At 32.9% G+C, this 16,965-nt stretch overlaps 1 protein-coding gene across 1 annotated transcript in view; it reads right to left on the bottom strand.

Annotated features, from left to right (window-relative positions):
- Positions 1-16,469, bottom strand: part of cn (Kynurenine 3-monooxygenase cn) — a 40,712-nt gene extending 24,243 nt beyond the window's left edge. Inside the window, exon 1 of the mRNA XM_075356404.1 lies at positions 16,388-16,469. Within this exon, the coding sequence (XP_075212519.1) occupies positions 16,388-16,444 (57 nt within the window). The 5' untranslated portion in view covers positions 16,445-16,469. The remainder of the gene's footprint in view (positions 1-16,387) is intronic.
- Positions 16,470-16,965: the final 496 nt, after the last annotated feature.

Below are 16,965 nucleotides of genomic sequence, written 5' to 3'. Positions count from 1 at the left end.
TAATTGTAAGCTGGTCTTATTGTTTCTTTTTGTATTTATTTTTTCTAAGATATTAAATTCTTCTTTTTTTTTGTAATATTGAATATCTTGTTTAGTTTAATACCTAGTTAAGATCTTTCTCATTTTCATGTTTTGTTTTTAATAAACATCAAAATTTTTGTTTGTATTTAGTCTCTGTGGATCTTATTATTACCATATTACTAGGAATTAAATTCTCTACATTTAAAGCTTTTGCGTATTTATTACCCACTTAACGCCATCCATTATTTTATGCTAAACATAAAATAGTGTGTTTTTCGACCCCAATCGTTTGTTTTTTACCCCAGATTTCTCTATAACTGCTAAAAACACAGTTCTGGGACTTATTTTTTCTTCAATTTTTCAGGTCAGATTTCATATAAAACCACCTAATTTACCCCACTTAGATTATCCCTTAAAGTGGGATCCAAGAATTACAATCTGGCATAATTTTACCAAAAGCGCAGAAATCGGGGAAAACATTTCGCCAGCCAATACTTGCTAACAAATCATTTCCGACCTATGTTTAATAACGTTTTTTTTCTTTATTTTCCCAATAGAAGATGTCCTGAAAGTTTATTACACTCTGTGAATAACTCAGAATAATTCTGCATAGATTTATTTCATACTCTAATTTTTTTTTACGCCAAAGGTTAGTATAATTTTAATTATTTGTACAAAAAGCTACATCATTAAAAACCTTAAACTAATTTGGAAAGTAGAAGGTAATCAAAAATTTACATTTTTATTTGTCATCATATGACTAACAGTATTTTATTTTTATTTTATAATAAATCAAAGTAGGATTTATAAAACAAGCTATTAATTTCATTCATTATTTACTGAATCACTCAAATTTATTGAGTTGTTTTTTTATACCGAATATAAATTAGAACTGAATTCAAACTAATTTACTAACATATTAGATTTCATTATTAACCAGAAAAAAATAATAACTTATAAAGAAACAGTCATAAAATTAATTTTATTTATTTGTTTAAAATAAATATACAAACATTATCCACCAGTAATTTACTTATAATCAAACAGTTGGCTCAAGATCAGCGAATAGTTGGCAGCAGTTATCTTTAGTTCTAATTTTATTGTTATAACTTTTAATACTGATTATCACTGCCATATTTATTACAAATAAGCGTATAATTGATTGTATAAAAATAAATATTAGAAAAATGTATAAATACTTGGTTTTAGATTGATTGATTGATATTTTGCACTTGCTGGAAAATATAAAATGTTTTTTTAACTAAAAAACTTCTTTCTTATATTTAATTGAAAAATATTTTCCTATGCAAATGATTTTTATAGTAAGAAAAATATTAAGAAAAACATTTCGTTGGGGTAATAGCAAACATTATTTTCATATTCCTTTATTTATATATATATATATATAATAGCTTTAATAAAAATGTCTGCAGTTTAGTAATGACTATTCAATGAGCTAAAAATGAAAAGTATGTGATTAATTGAGAATAAACTATTAGTTAATGCTGAGCCTAATTTGCAGAACAAGTTAATTTAAGATGTAATATATTATTATTTTTTTTATGAAAATAGGTTACAAATGTTAAAAGGTGTTTGATTTTTTACTGGTTCACAAATATTTTCTAGAGTTAAATTTTTACTTCCTTACACGAAGTAAAGGAAGTATTGTGATCGTGAAAGATGTTGGTTTCCAGATTTCAACAGAAATATACCTTATGACCATCCCTGAATCCATTTTGCCTAGTTTTGGCGTGACGTCTGTACATATCTCACATAACTTATAAATGATTAGCCATGAGATGTTAAAATTTTGGATGTAGGACTGCTATAACATCATATGTTGTGTGCCTTCCCTTTTGATTGCAATTGACTGAACCAAAAGTGTCCAAAGAAGCCCAGAATTCAGGATTCTTGGATTTGGATTTTTTCTTAACTGTATAATAAGCCCTCATTGAGAGTTTTTCAATGATATATCATAAATGGTACTTATTTTCATTAGTTCCAGAGTTGTAGCCAAATAAAAGTTTAATTAATGAAATATTTGGATCTTATGGGAAGGCACATCGGTTCGAATCAGACTTCATCTCCTTTTTTTAACTTTAATTTTTTTAATTTAAATATATTGATTTATTAATAATTATTAACTCCTTATTGTAAAAAACGTTTTACGATGAATAATATAATTCAATAACAAAAAATATCAGAAGTTTTTATTGAAATAAAATTTTTTGTACTTTTCATTTAAAAAAAAAATGTGTAACTCTAATTTATAATAGGCTGACAAAGAAGTCACGTGTTGTCCAGATCAGATTTTATTTTTATAAGTAGCTTTAATTATTCCAAATTGCTGGGACTTTTTAAAGTTCAAGCCTGAACTATATTAAAACGTTTTTATCTATATAATTTCAATTAATTAATAATGTTTCCATCCCTGATTTCATGCTAAATTTAAAAAAGTTGGTTACGCGTGTTTTCATGATTACTTACAGATGGGTAGCAGCATCACCAACCAATGTCATGATTGCGGGGAACAGGACACCGCAGAACATGTGGTGTTCTCCTGCCCAAGATGGTGAGATTTGAGGGTCGGACTGGTGGACCAAGGAATAGTGGTTGCGAGCAATATAATAAAAGTAATGCTTAGCAGCAAGTACAAGTGAGATAAAGTATTGACAGTGGTCTCTACCATGATACATGTAAAGGTGCATTAGGAGAGAATTCAACAGAATATGCATCAACAGATGAAAAAAACATGAATTTTTTGTTGGCTAATCAGTATTGAAAAATGTTTCCAATGAAGAAGCCTTTGTTGGGCAAATTTCCCACCCACTTTGTTGTTTGACTCAACAATTTTACAAGAATTACAATTCACGTATGTTATTAACTGTATAAAATTTCAATTTTGTATGAGAAACTCTTATTGAGATACACGATTAGTCTTGTGTGTAAAATAACCCCCTGCATGTTTGTCTAATTGAAAACCTTAATGGTTATGTTTGACATCCAATTTACTATGCCAAATTTGAAGATTGTATGACAAATCGTTAGAGATATTTAATTAGCTCTAAGTATAGACTACCTACCTTACTAACAAACTAAAATAACATAAATGATTAAAATATGTGACCTATTTTAGCCAATAAATAAGGATATTTTTATGATACTTGAAAAAAGTGAAAAATGTCTACACCTTTTAATTTAGAGATTGATAGAACAACACGAATCAAAAGTATATAAACTTCCTAGGAGATACTAGATTACCAAAACTTCAGATAAAATTTTGAGATACTAGACGTATGGTGACATTACACCAAAATTAGGCCATGGTGGCCCTTGACCAATATTGGAGGTAAAAAGAAGTGACAACAATGACCCATATTCAAAATTTAATAAAAATCAGTTAATTCAGTATTAAAATGTCAAATAAACTGATAAAAAAGGATAAGGCATATTGTCCCCATTTTTTAATTAAATTGGATAAAATGCAAAACCAGTTGACATACTCTAATGGAATCTCCTATACAAGACTGTAAATTTGAGTCCAGAAACAACAAAAAAGAAATTGTCCCATATCTCTCTGCCTCCTGACTAATTTTGAACAAAATTAAGTGGCAATAATGCTTCATATACAGAAATATTGTTCCAAATTTCATCAAAATCAATTCATGAAGTTAGAAATATCAAGTAACAACATGTCTATATATATATATATATATATATATATGTACATTATTCTGAAATTATTCAGTACTAATTACATTCTGAAATTATTCAGTACTAATTAGAGTTCAATACGAATTGTGTTTTTCTTCTTTACCCCCTTCCCCCACCCGCACGAACAGGCCGCCAGAAGATCACGCAAATATATAAATATATATCATTTCACTTCTGATTTTTCCTCTTTCTTCAAAATTCTTTCATTTTTCTGTCCAGCACTAGCGCTCTTTTTTACATATAAAAAAGCCAGTATTTGGCGGATTTTTTCTATAAATCTTTTTCTATCATTTTAATGCTTTATTTAGGTCTTCCTTTACTTGTTTCATGTATGAGGGGCAGAGGTTTATAGTTCCAAAATTTACCAAAAACCTTTTGTTCAATCTATCTCAATCCATTCGAACCATATGTCTCACAAAATTTAGTCTTTTCGTTTTGTGGGTTATAAATCTTCAAAAGTTTTATCTTTTTTTTCTTTAATTTTGTAAATAGTTTTATTATTTCTTTTATTATCAATATTATTACATATATTTTTTTTTTAGAGGGATTCATGATACATTAGATCTGAAAAAAGTTTGACATGCAAATTTTGATCCGATTAGTAAGTATACCTTTCCTTATATAGTACACTGTATTATTTATACAATGTACTGTAAACCCGGTAAAGTAAAAATTGTCTTCTGTAATGAAACTGCACCAATAAAAAGGAGTTAAATGATTGTGGAAATTTTAGCTTGTAAAATGTTAAGAGGTACTGATGCTATTTAAAGTTGTTATAATTGATCTTATGGGTACCCCGCATCTTAAAATTTTATTCAGAGTAGAATAATTTTTTTTTCATTGTTCTTTACTTGTATATTTACATATTTTAATGCTCCTCCCAATAGTAATCTGTTAGGGTGAAGCTCTCAGTAGACAGAAAGTTATGCAACTCTTTGCCAACTTTTTTAAATTTAGTATAAAATCAGGGATGGAAACATTAGTAATTAATTGAAATTATACAGATAAAATTTAATGTAGATAAAACCCATTTTGATCAAATGACGTTTTTATCATCAAAATTATATTGCTAAAAAATATAATTAATTTTTTTTTAATATGGTAGTTGCGAACCCCTTGTGCAAGTAGGTTGAAAAACAAACCAAACCTGATATATATATACTATTATTAAAGAGGAAGAAGGTTTCTTTTGTTTGGGATAAACAAAAAAACTCGATCTATCGCAATTAAAATTTTACCCATGTTTCATGGCATACCGAAAAAAGTTTTTCGATATACCGTATTTATTCAAGTACCCCCGCACTTTTTTTCTTGGAATTGGAGAGAAAAAATAAGGGTGCCGGGCCTACTTGAAACATAGCCTTTAGCCAGGATAATTTATGGAAAGTAAACGTTTTCTTAGAAGTACCTAAATTTAGTCGCATAAATAAAGTTTACATTAGGCTTTCGTTTAATACCGGATACCGCTTATACAGAATATCCTTAATTATTAACATCCTGTTCATGTTATCGATAGGAACGAGTTTACGGTATTTTTATAAAACTGATTCATTCTGTATAGGCTGCATCCGGTTCTAATGACACTACAGTTACAGAATCAGTTACCCATCCTCGTCTTGTCATTGTACATATTCGCCATAGTCACTGTACTGTTTGTATATGTGAACGGTTGTGTGCATTTTATCTGTTTAGTTTATCTTGTAAAGTTTAATAGGATGATTTATTTTAATTAAGGCATTAAAATGAGTACTAAAGAACAGCGTTTACCATCTACCCGTAATACGTTATTTAGATGTTCATAATCAATCAATTCAAACCCAGTTCACACAGTGATAAGACACTCACAGTTCACAATTCATTGAGGTTTGTGCTTCAACCGGCAAAACTCCACTACTTAATACCAGATGGTCAATATAAATTGATATGTTTTTTTTATCCCTACATCCCCAGGCCGGATATCCAATTAAGTATACTCGGCCCGAGAACGTGTCCTTTAACTCAAAGGAGGCCTCCCCACCCACCGGCTAAAAATCCGGCACGGCAGGTCGACCCCCCTTCCCCCCCGGCGGTTGGATCTTCTGTTGCCTGCCTCAAATTCCCAGCGGATGGTAACCAGACCCGATTATGTCGTTCCCAGCCCGCCCGGCAGACACCGGGTCTCGGTCATTAGCATTGCCTGCCTCATCAGGAGGCAAGTCACCTCATACGAGGCCGTACGATCTCCTGCGATGACACCAAGGAGAACACTCCTATGAACCCCCTGAAGGCTCACAACATTACGCCTAACGTTTGTGACAGCGATCCATACCGGGGCCGCATATAGGAAAGAAGAGGCCACCACCGAGGCGATGAGTCTCCTCTTCGATGTCCTTGGTGCCCTCTGGCCAGCCAACAAGGCATTGATTGACCGAACCGTTTTTCCGGCCTTTTCACAGCAATACAAGACGTGGTCCCTGAATTTCAAGTTTTTGTCCAGCAGGACCCCCAGGTAGCGTATACACGTCCGCCTATTTATAGTCTGGCCGCCTACCCTTAAGACAAGGCCCCTTACCAGACGCCGACTAGTAAACATGATGTATTCATACCACGATCACCCAACCATGTATAATTGTAGGGCTTGATTTCCTTTTTCCTGCACTTCTTCTTCCGTAGCTCCGCTTACAAGAATGCAGAGATCGTCGGCTTAGGCAATTAGTTCAGTTTCCGTTGGTGTGGGAAGCCTCAAAACACCGTCATAAACAAGAATCCAGAGGAGGGGGCCTAACGCTGATCCCTGCGGAACTTCCCTGCCGAGACTACAGTTAATCGGACCATCCAGTTGTCAATCCTCATTTGCCTGTCATACAAATATTTTTCGATCTGCCTTCTGATGTAAGCACTGACCTCCTTAGCTGTGAGAGCCGCCATGATGGCTTTCCACTTCACTGAGCTGAAAGCGTTGCGAACGTCCAGTGAAATCATCAGCGGAATCTGGCGCGTTCGCCATATCCCACTACTTCCTGCCCAGGAGACTACCCGCCTGAGCGCTTGTAAACTGGAACGCCCTCGCCTGAACCCATATTGATTAGTACGGAGTCCATTCTCAACCTCCTCCATCAATCTGCCGGCTACGAGCCTCTCCGCCCCCTTGCCCAAATTGTTGATGAGACAGATGGGCCGGTAGGTCATCTCATCCATGCCACCAGGTTTCTTCGGGAGGAAAACAACCCGTGATTACTTCCAAGATTTTGGAAAAGATCTATTCTGTAGCCCGAAACAGGCGACGTCTGTCATTTCCCAAAGAATCTCCTCCATAAGCGTCTTAAGAATGGCCGCCGGAATGCCATCAGGATCTGGACTCTTTTTGTCACGCAGTTTGGCAATTGTCTGGGCCACCTCGTCCTGAGTGAATCATCCACGACCGCATTCAATATGTTCTAAAACATCCCGTTCACTTTCCGGGAAAAGTATGTTAATTTGCTCGTTCGCCTGTATACCCGTGAGGGCAGGTAGACGCATTCCAAGCTTTTTTGTCGCCACCTGGTATGCCCGCACCCACGAATCTGCATCTAACTCTAGGCAAAGTTGTCGCAATTTCGATCTCTTGGATTCTTTGAATTTGAAGTTAAGGGTCCTTCTAGCAGTGGCGAAGCTGTTGGCTACCGCGTCGTAGGCAGGGCTATTTATTCTCCTCAACCGTTGCTTTCTGTGGCGCAGACCCTGAAGTGATTGTCGTAAAGCGGCAATTTCCGGTGTCCACCAGTATACCGGACGGAAGCGCCTACGTGTAACAGGGAGTCGTGCCATTTCCTGAATGACCAGGTCTTGAAGCACCTCCGGGGTGACAACCGTAACGTCGGAGAGTTTATTAACCACGAGCTCTATCTATGCCCCGGTAAGTCGCGGTGGCCTGTATTCGTCTAGCCTCTGAAGCAGCACAACGTGGTATTGCAACAATACAGCACGATGATCGCTAGCTTTTCTTCATTTAGTACCGTCATTTGGAAACAGTCGTTTCCCCATCTGTCGTCAACCATTACTAAGTACACTGGTGTGGCCACACGCCACATACGTCCGAATTCCGTCGTAAAGGCATCTAAGGCCCACTGCTTGGAGCATCTCCATCAATACTAAGCTATTGTTATAAGAACAACCAGCTATCACTGTTTGACAATTGAAGTCGCCGAGCAGAACAAATCTTCTGGGGGACCTCACAATAACATCTTGCATAGCGCCGACAAAAGGTACATAGTCCTCAAGAGGAATGTTGGGACTCACATACACTGCAATGATTGTGAAATGTCTCGTTTCCACCCTAATTATGTCTTCTTTCCGGTGAAGAAGCTGCCAACGGTGCCGACCACTAACGTTGTACAGAGCTACATCCCCAGCTGCATCGGCACACCAATCATGTCTGGCCACAGTGTATCGATTAGGCTCCGACGTGACCACAATATTGACGTCATACCTTTTCGCAACCTCCCCCACCAAATCGTGTGAGAGGATGCTTCTATTAGCGTTTTCTAACATTATTTTAGTCATACTGAGTTTTACGCACGTCCTGCCTCCGGTGCGATGTTCGGTTGAGTTATAATCGAGGCATCTTGTGGCCTCTATACAATCTCTAATAACGTGTCCAAAACTTCCACATTTGTAACACAATGTTGCCCTGTCATGACCCTTACAGTCGGTACTTCTGTGCCCCGTTGACCAGCACCTATAACCCCTGATAGATTCTGTTCGAATGTAGGCCCGACAATGGACCCACCCTATCTTTATTCTACTGGCTACGCCTCGAGATACGCCCTTTCACAACATTTATTGAAATTGGTGCTGAAATAAGATGAAAATGTGCTCGGTTAACAGTTTTAATTACTTTAAAATTAATTTTAAAATCGGACATCATTACTTTCAGCGAAAGCTGTATCAAGGCATTAAAAGATTGATCCACAAGTTGAGTAACTTATACAATACATTAAAGAAGATTGATCCAGTATATCAGTAAATTATTCAATACATTAAAAAAGATTGTGGAAAATTTTAAAAAAGGACTTAACTCAAAAACGGTGCGTCCTAGACGATTTTTAACGCGATTTTGAAAGGCTTATTATAAGGGTGGGTTTTCCTACATCTGAGAACGATTGCTGCTAGTTTCATCCGTCCAAGTCCAGCCGTTCTCGAGATACGCCCTTTTCTCAACATTTTTGGAAATTGATGATGAAATAAAATATAAATGTGTATTTTACCACTCGGTTAACAGTTTTAATTACTTTAAAATTAATTTTAAAATCGGACATCAATACTTTTAGTGAAAGCGGGATAAATTATTTTGGTCCCGCAGATCTGCGGGGCCAAATATTTGTAAAAATTTCTAATATTGAAAATGTTTAATATTGCAAAAATGTCTAATATCTTCAATAAATTGAAAAGTTTAAATTTAACCATAAATTACTAAATTTTTAATGGATTTTGTATCCTATTTAGGATATTTTGTTGCCCAATTGGCGAACGGCAGTACAAAATGTTAAAAAAACAGTGTTTTTCGACAACTTGGCAATATTTGTGAAAAAATGTACTTTCTATAGTCTATTTGAATTACAAAACTTCACTTTACATATAGAGAAAAAAATATTGAATATTTTAAATTATTGTAATAATATTAATTTTAAATTGTTAATTTTATACAGATTCAAAAAACCTACTATTACCAATAAAAAGTTAACATTTATATAAATATCAAAATTAAGCTTCGTAATAATAAAATTCAACAAAAAGAAAATTCCCCATTGTAAATGTATTGGGTGGATGTACATTTAAAAACAAAAGTAAACATGGTTCTCTCTTGCCAAACACCGTTAGATGTATTGTATGCGGCCCACTAATTGTGGTAAAACAAATGTAGTTTTTTCAATCTTTTAGTTCAAGAAAACGGTATTCGTTTTTAAAACTTGTACATTTTCTCAAAATCGCTTCATCAACCTCTCTATAGAATGTTGTCAAATTTAATGATGATGAATCCTGAAATGGGCTATTATGAATATACTGAAAACGATCAAGTCCCTCAACCAGAGGCGATTGAACCACATTCAATAATGATTTTTGATGATCTAATAAAAGAGAAACAAAATAATATTGGTTCTTATTTTGCACGGGGGTGTCATAATAAAATTGATTGTTTTTATCTAGCACAAACGTATATAAAATACCAAAACAACTCGTACGTGACAATTGCAGTTTTTTAATTTTATTCAACCAAGACAATTTAAATTTAAAACACATTTACGATGATCATGTAAACGTCGACGTGTCTTTTGATGATTTTATATCAATGTGTGATCAAGTTTGAAATACAAACCAATATAATTTTCTAGCCATCGATAAAGAAAAGGATAAAAATAAAGGTCGATATAGAAACAACATCAAAATATTCATAATTATTGAAAGTAACGTTTAACGTTCAAGATGACGTTTAACGTAACGTATAACGTTAACAAAATGATCGTTTTTAAGTTTCTTTTTATTCTTTATTGAGCAATAAAAAAGGAGAAACAAATGATTGAAATTGACAAGCTTAATAAAAATTTTAAACGTAAACATGTAGCTTTTATGATGGGTTTGGCCGAAGAAGAAGCTTTATTTGCTAAACGTTTCAAACCGATAATAGATCCTATAAATGAAATTAAAGAAAAAGTAAATAGACCCAGACAAACTCCACCTAAAACTGATGGAGAAATTGATGTAGACAGAGTAGGGCGTGTATTGGGTGATAGATTGTCGGCTCATTTAGAAAGACACCAAGATAGATGTGAACAGAGTTTATTGGAACAAGATTCAGAAGAAGAAGATGTAGCCTATTCTACATTATTATCTGAACAAACAACATTACCACTATATTCTGAACAATCTCAAGAAGAACAACCTAAAATATATACAAAATATACGCCTATATTAGAAGACAATGACACTGAAATAATTAAACCATACTTGGAAACGTTAAAAACTGGTCCAAAAGCATCTATAGGCCGCGTATATGGTGTAAAGTATGATAAAAATACAGATACTTGTACTTTGGGCGACATTAAAATTTAATTTAAAGACGATAAAATTCATTTGGGGGATTTAATTTATTCAGCCACACCAGGTCTTTTAGAGTTGTTTGTTTATAAAAATCCAGACTTGAAAAAGGTTCACATAGAAGATATGAAGGTTTATGGAGAAATGTTGAAATATACTGTGCTCATTTGATGGAACGACACGATTCTTAAACAGTGAAATCGAATAAATCTTTTAAATATAAGAAGTAATTATAAAATTGTTTCCTATAAAAAAACCCGTTTACCCAATATCCCCATATAAAATACCATCCAGGTCTTTTAGTGGTTCTGGGTTATTGCACGCACCAATTATAATCCAGTATATTTATATCGGGACGATCCAAACGAATTGATTGATAGATTTTATACACTTGTGGGTGAATATGATGCTGGAAGTAAGACCGTTTCAATTGAAATCATATCCATAATTAAAGAATTGAAATGTTGAATTTAAATAGGTTTTTGAATGTTTATTTACATTTTCTTTATATAGAGAAATGTCGCGAATAAAATTAAGTAAAGGTCGTCGACGAGGAGAATGAGGTTTTTCACTCACACCAGAAAGAAATTTTGATGTAAAACATAACAGATTGTGTAATGTATCCGATCCTATCGATGAAAAGGATGCGTTGAATTTTAAACGATGTAAACTTATGTTTGAGGAACTCGGTGAAAAGTTTGTTGGTTTAGAACGATTAAACGAAGAAATGACAAAAGTTGATGTAAACATTAAAAAATATATAGAGGATGAAAATTGAAACTTGCAGATGCAACTGTTGAATTTATGAAAGATTCCCTCGAACCTCTTAAAGAAAAAATTGCCAAGTATATAGACGATGAATTAAACGGTCACATTACAGAAGATCTCATCGCGAACCAAATTAAATCCATTGTCGGGGAATGAGACGAGAAAACGAAATTACTAAATTAAAAATACTCGATAAACCATAACATCAATAGTTTATTTAAATTAAAATTAAATTGTTTTATATATAGACATGAAGAAAAAAGGCGAGACAGACAAAAAGACCAAGACTAAGAAAAAAGGTCCTGTGGTATTATTGGTTCTGTGGAGAATAAAGCTGTAGATTTATTACCAGTTGAAGCGCATTTACCAGGTTACAATTATTGTGGTCCTGGCACAAAATTGGATAAAAGGTTAAAACGCGGGGATAAAGGCGTTAATAAGTTGGATGATGCCTGTAAATTGCACGATATTGCCTATTCGAAATATTCAGACACCAAAACCAGAGCCCAAGCCGACAAAGCACTAGCTGAGAGAGCTTGGGAACGTGTAATTGCGCCGGATAGTAGTTTGACTGAAAGAGCGGCTGCCTATGCTGTAACAAATGCGATGAAATTAAAATCTAAATTCGGGGGTCGATTAAAATTTAAAAAAAAAATGGCGGGAGAGTAAAAAATGGGCAAGTAAAAAAAAAATAATCGATTCAATACCGAGGCGTGCTTTATATGATGATGAATTGAAAGAGTATGCAAAACGATTGAAAATTCCACATTTCGGAGGTGTTTTTATGTTGGACGCTTTACCAAAAAGATTGGAAAAAATGAATGTGCTATAGTCAATTTGGACACATAAAAGGATGTGGTACACATTGGGTTTGCTTTAGAAAAGTCGATAATAATGTAAACGATTTTGATGGTATAGGAAACATACACCCGTCCCCAGAATTGATGAATTATTTTGGAAAATCTAATGTAACGTACAATTACAACAGATATCAAGCCGATGATGATGTAATTTGTGGTCGATTGTGTTTAGAGTTTTTATCCGAATAAATTGTACATTTTAATTTTTATTTTTCTGATTTTAGACATGTGTTTGTTGTCGATTGATGGAAACAATTCGTTGATTAAACAAACATTTTTTCCTTCAATAGACCTTTCAAAAGGCCAATATGAATTGGGCTTAAAATGGTTGATGACGGCCAACACGATTCCAAATGTTGAAGAAAACAAAAATAATAAATTGTGTTTGGCGTTCGACAAGGACGTTTAAAAAGATGAAATAACAATTATGAATTTACAAAGAAAAATTACATAACAATACCGACGGGTAGTTATGAAATTGAAGACGCTGTTGAATATATACAAAATGAAATGAAGAAAATTAAAAATCAATCACATTAAAGGCGAATAGCAATACGTTACAATGTGAAATTAAAAGCACCGTGTGGATAGATTTTTTAGATACAGATTGAAGTATTGGCAGTCTATTGGGTTATGGGGCGAGAATTCTCAAACCAAAACAAACACATCATTCAGATCGAATAATAAATATCGCTCCTGCAAATGTAATATGTGTAAAATGTAATATTATTTCGGGCGGATATAAAAACGAGAAATAAGATTGCATATTTTGTATGATTTCCTGCTGAGTGTCAATCCTGGTGTAATGATTGAAGAATGTCCATTTTATATTACATTCGTACCAGTAGATGAAAAAGAAATTACCAACTTCATAATAAAATTGATCGATGAAAACGATCAGTTGTTAAATTTACGCGGCGAACGGGTAAGCAGGTCGTTGGTATTGAGAGAATGTAACTAAGTTGTTGCAATTCAATTTTTTTTCATTTCGTTAGAAATGCCATATAAAAGTGACTGTGACGATGATGTTAAATATAAACTAACAGAGGAAAGCATTAAGAAATTAAAATCTCTAGGATTTGAAATTGTTGGTGGAAAATTAAAAAGCACCAATAAGTTGTTGAAATGAAAAATAATTTTTTCTTATATAGAGATGAATTATTTAAATGTTAAAAAAGTCGCGTCTACTGACGAATCGTTAACATATAAACAAATACATAAACACACCCCATTTGAAAACAACTTTAAAACGGGTGACAAGATTATAATAAGAATAAATCAACCGGACGAGTATACTGTTCCGGACGACAGTTGTCTACGTATTCGTGGGAAACTTGTTGGTGAAAACAATAAAAAATCAACAACATCAGAATTGGTTAATTTTGCGGGCGCCTTTCTATTCGATGAGATTGTTTACAAAATAAACGGGCAAGAGGTGGCCAGCACGAAGAACGTAGGTGTGACCACTATTATGAAAATTGTAATTTCAGTAACAATTCGATTCTATTGTTGGAACAAGCTGGCTGGGTTACTGGTACAAATAAAATTAATATAGACAAAGATGCGGCGTTTACTTTATACATTCCCCTTTCAATGTTGTTGGGTTTTGCCGAAGATTATAAGAAAATAATTATAAACAACAGGCAAGAATTGTTATTGAAACGTACTAGTGATGATGTAAACGGTATACTGGCCACGGTTTCAGATCATAAATCTAGACTAGAAATAACAGATGTTGCATGGCTTGTACCATATTTAAAGGTTTCGAGTCAATATCAGTCGGAATTGTCCAAATTGAGAGAAAAAAATTACGAATTGCGTATACCGTTTAGAAGTTGGGAAATTCATCAGAATCCAACAGTCCCACAGACAAAATCTATGGTTTGGAATGTAAAAACATCATCACAACTGGACAAACCTAGATACGTTATTGTAGGGTTTCAAACGATAGATTAAACAAAGCTACAAAGAACGCGTCGGAATTTGATTCGGGCAACGTTAAAAATATTAAAGTATTTATAAATTCAACTGTTATCTATACTAGGATTTAGAGGTAATCGAATGTTGATGCACAAAATGTCGTCGAGTTTAAACAATTGTATTATAAATTGACCGATTCACCATATACGTTTTCAGATTATAAAAACAAATATCCCGTGTACGTGATTGATTGTTCACGACAGGATGAATCTATAAAAATGGGCGTTATTGATTTGAAAATTAATATTGAAGTTGAAGAGAATTTTAAACCAAATACAATCGCGTATTGTTTATTAATATATGAAAATGTAGTGGCTTATTCACCGTTAACCGGCAAAGTAATTAAACAACCTTCATAAGTAGAAATTTTAATTACTTTTTATTTTTTATTTTTAATGTATTGAATAATTTACTCAATTACAGACGTAAAGTGATGGTGGGTGGGGGGAGTCTTCTTTAATGTATTGTATAAGTTACTCAGGTTCTGCTTAAAAAGTACTGGGGGGTGATTCAAGCAGAACCTGAGTAACTTATATAATACATGTGGGGGGAATCTTCTTTATTATATTGTATAAGTTACTCAGGTTCTACTTAAAAAGTGGTGGGGGTTGATAAAGGAGGACCTAAGGTTTCTACACTACTACTGTGTGAGGTGGGTTTGAATTGATTGATACGAACATCTAAATAACAATTTTTTAAGTTTTATTCCAAGTTTCAAAGGTTAAAATTGATTTAAAATTTTTTTTGGAACCTGTTTTTTTTTTATTTCTCGGTAGAAAATGAAGAAATCAACTTGATTTTTGGTGAATGACATCTTCATGTCAATAAACAAATTTCTAGATTTTTAAAATTCGACCTTAAAAGGGGATGAAGAAAGGTAAAAACGTTTTTGAACAATAATTGTAAATTTCCCCAATCCCGACTATAATAAACGAGATATTCAATAGATTTGGGCTTGTAAATACTCTTCAGAAAAATATTTAAAAACCACTGGCTGCCCCTGCCTCTGGTTACTTGACTAATAAAAAAAGATTGACCGCTACGGAAAACGCAAATAACCATGTAGCACAGGCGAAGCTGCGACAAGGAGCTAGCGTATGTATATATATATATATATATATATATGTAGAGCCAAATATTTTTGCCAACACTCGTACATACATATCTAACTACAGTCATCTCCTGAAAATTTCTAAACTTTTTGTGTTTTTAAACTAAGGGGGTCATGAATTACTGACATTTTCAAAAGTAAACTATTCCCAAAATGTTAGCCCATCGCTATATTTCCAGGAAAGTAAAGGTGATTAAATATATATATATATATATATTTAAATTTAAGGTATTTTATTCTAGGTTATTCATCTTACGTATTATTAGAATTAAATAAAAACTATTTTAATGGTATGGGACAATAAGGAAACTATCTTTCATTTTAAATGCATATTACGCTTCTTCATTCAAATTCTAAAATCTGAGTAATAATATAAAAAAGTTGTTTAAATTAAAGGTGTATATAATAAATATCGACCTCGTGACGGAGTGGTAGCGTATTCGTCACTTACCTTTATGCTTAATGTACCGAAGTTTTCTCATGCACAAATGTACGTGTGTTAAAGCTTATTAGTTAATTATAAAAAGATATTTTAAATATATTTTATTCTTTTTATTATTTTTACTGCTTTCTATTTGGTCACAGTTTACATGTTCGTTTGATATATGATATTTTTTATTATCAAAATTTAATAATTAAAGTTTATCTATCAAGCTTAATTTTTTATTTTAAAAATAACAATTCTTACAAAAGTTAAAATTGTATTTTTTAATTTAATTTGTTGAAAGAGACTTTTTTTATTAAAAACATACCATTATTTTTACATAATTTAATAATAAACGCATTAATTAATTTTAGTTATATTACTCTATTCCTTAATTTTATTTGTTTAAGTAAGTTTAACTAATTAATTACATATTAATTTGTAATATTTTCTTACCAAGCCTGCCCCAATTAGTGCAATATTAAGCCGGTCACTTGTAGTATCACTGTTCATGACTTCTAATTACAAGCTGACCCGATATCTGACTAAACAGACTTTTTATTTACATATATACAAAAAGTGAATTTTAATCCAATAAAGGTAATCTATCCTTCTAATGAACTTTTCAAAGGTTTCTTGCATATAAATGTGTTATTCTATACTTATCTATAGTATTGTGTTTCTTGTCCGACAATCGTATGGTTTATGTAACGGTTTTATATGTAGGTGCTTGTTGTTTTGGAATGTTAGTATTTTTTATTTTGTTATTTACACCGGAGTGGGTATCACATAATACGTCATATTTTTTTCTTAAATAAGATAATAAGTCTATTTCTAACAAATCGTTTATTAAAACCGATTTTCTGTAATTACTGCATTTAATTATCTCCATTTTAAAATTATTTTTTAAAAATATTTTAAACTAAATATAAAAAAAAAATGAAGCGTAAATAATTATTGATAACAAAAAACAATTTAAATCTGAAAAACATGAAATTGATTTCATTGAAACATAATGATTTTTTAAAAAAATA

Source organism: Lycorma delicatula, chromosome 1, assembly GCF_047948215.1.
Source record: "Lycorma delicatula isolate Av1 chromosome 1, ASM4794821v1, whole genome shotgun sequence".
Classification (NCBI taxonomy): Eukaryota; Metazoa; Arthropoda; class Insecta; order Hemiptera; family Fulgoridae; genus Lycorma; species Lycorma delicatula.
Note: the sequence above shows the minus strand (reverse complement) of the source record. Positions and strands in the feature narration are given on the sequence as shown.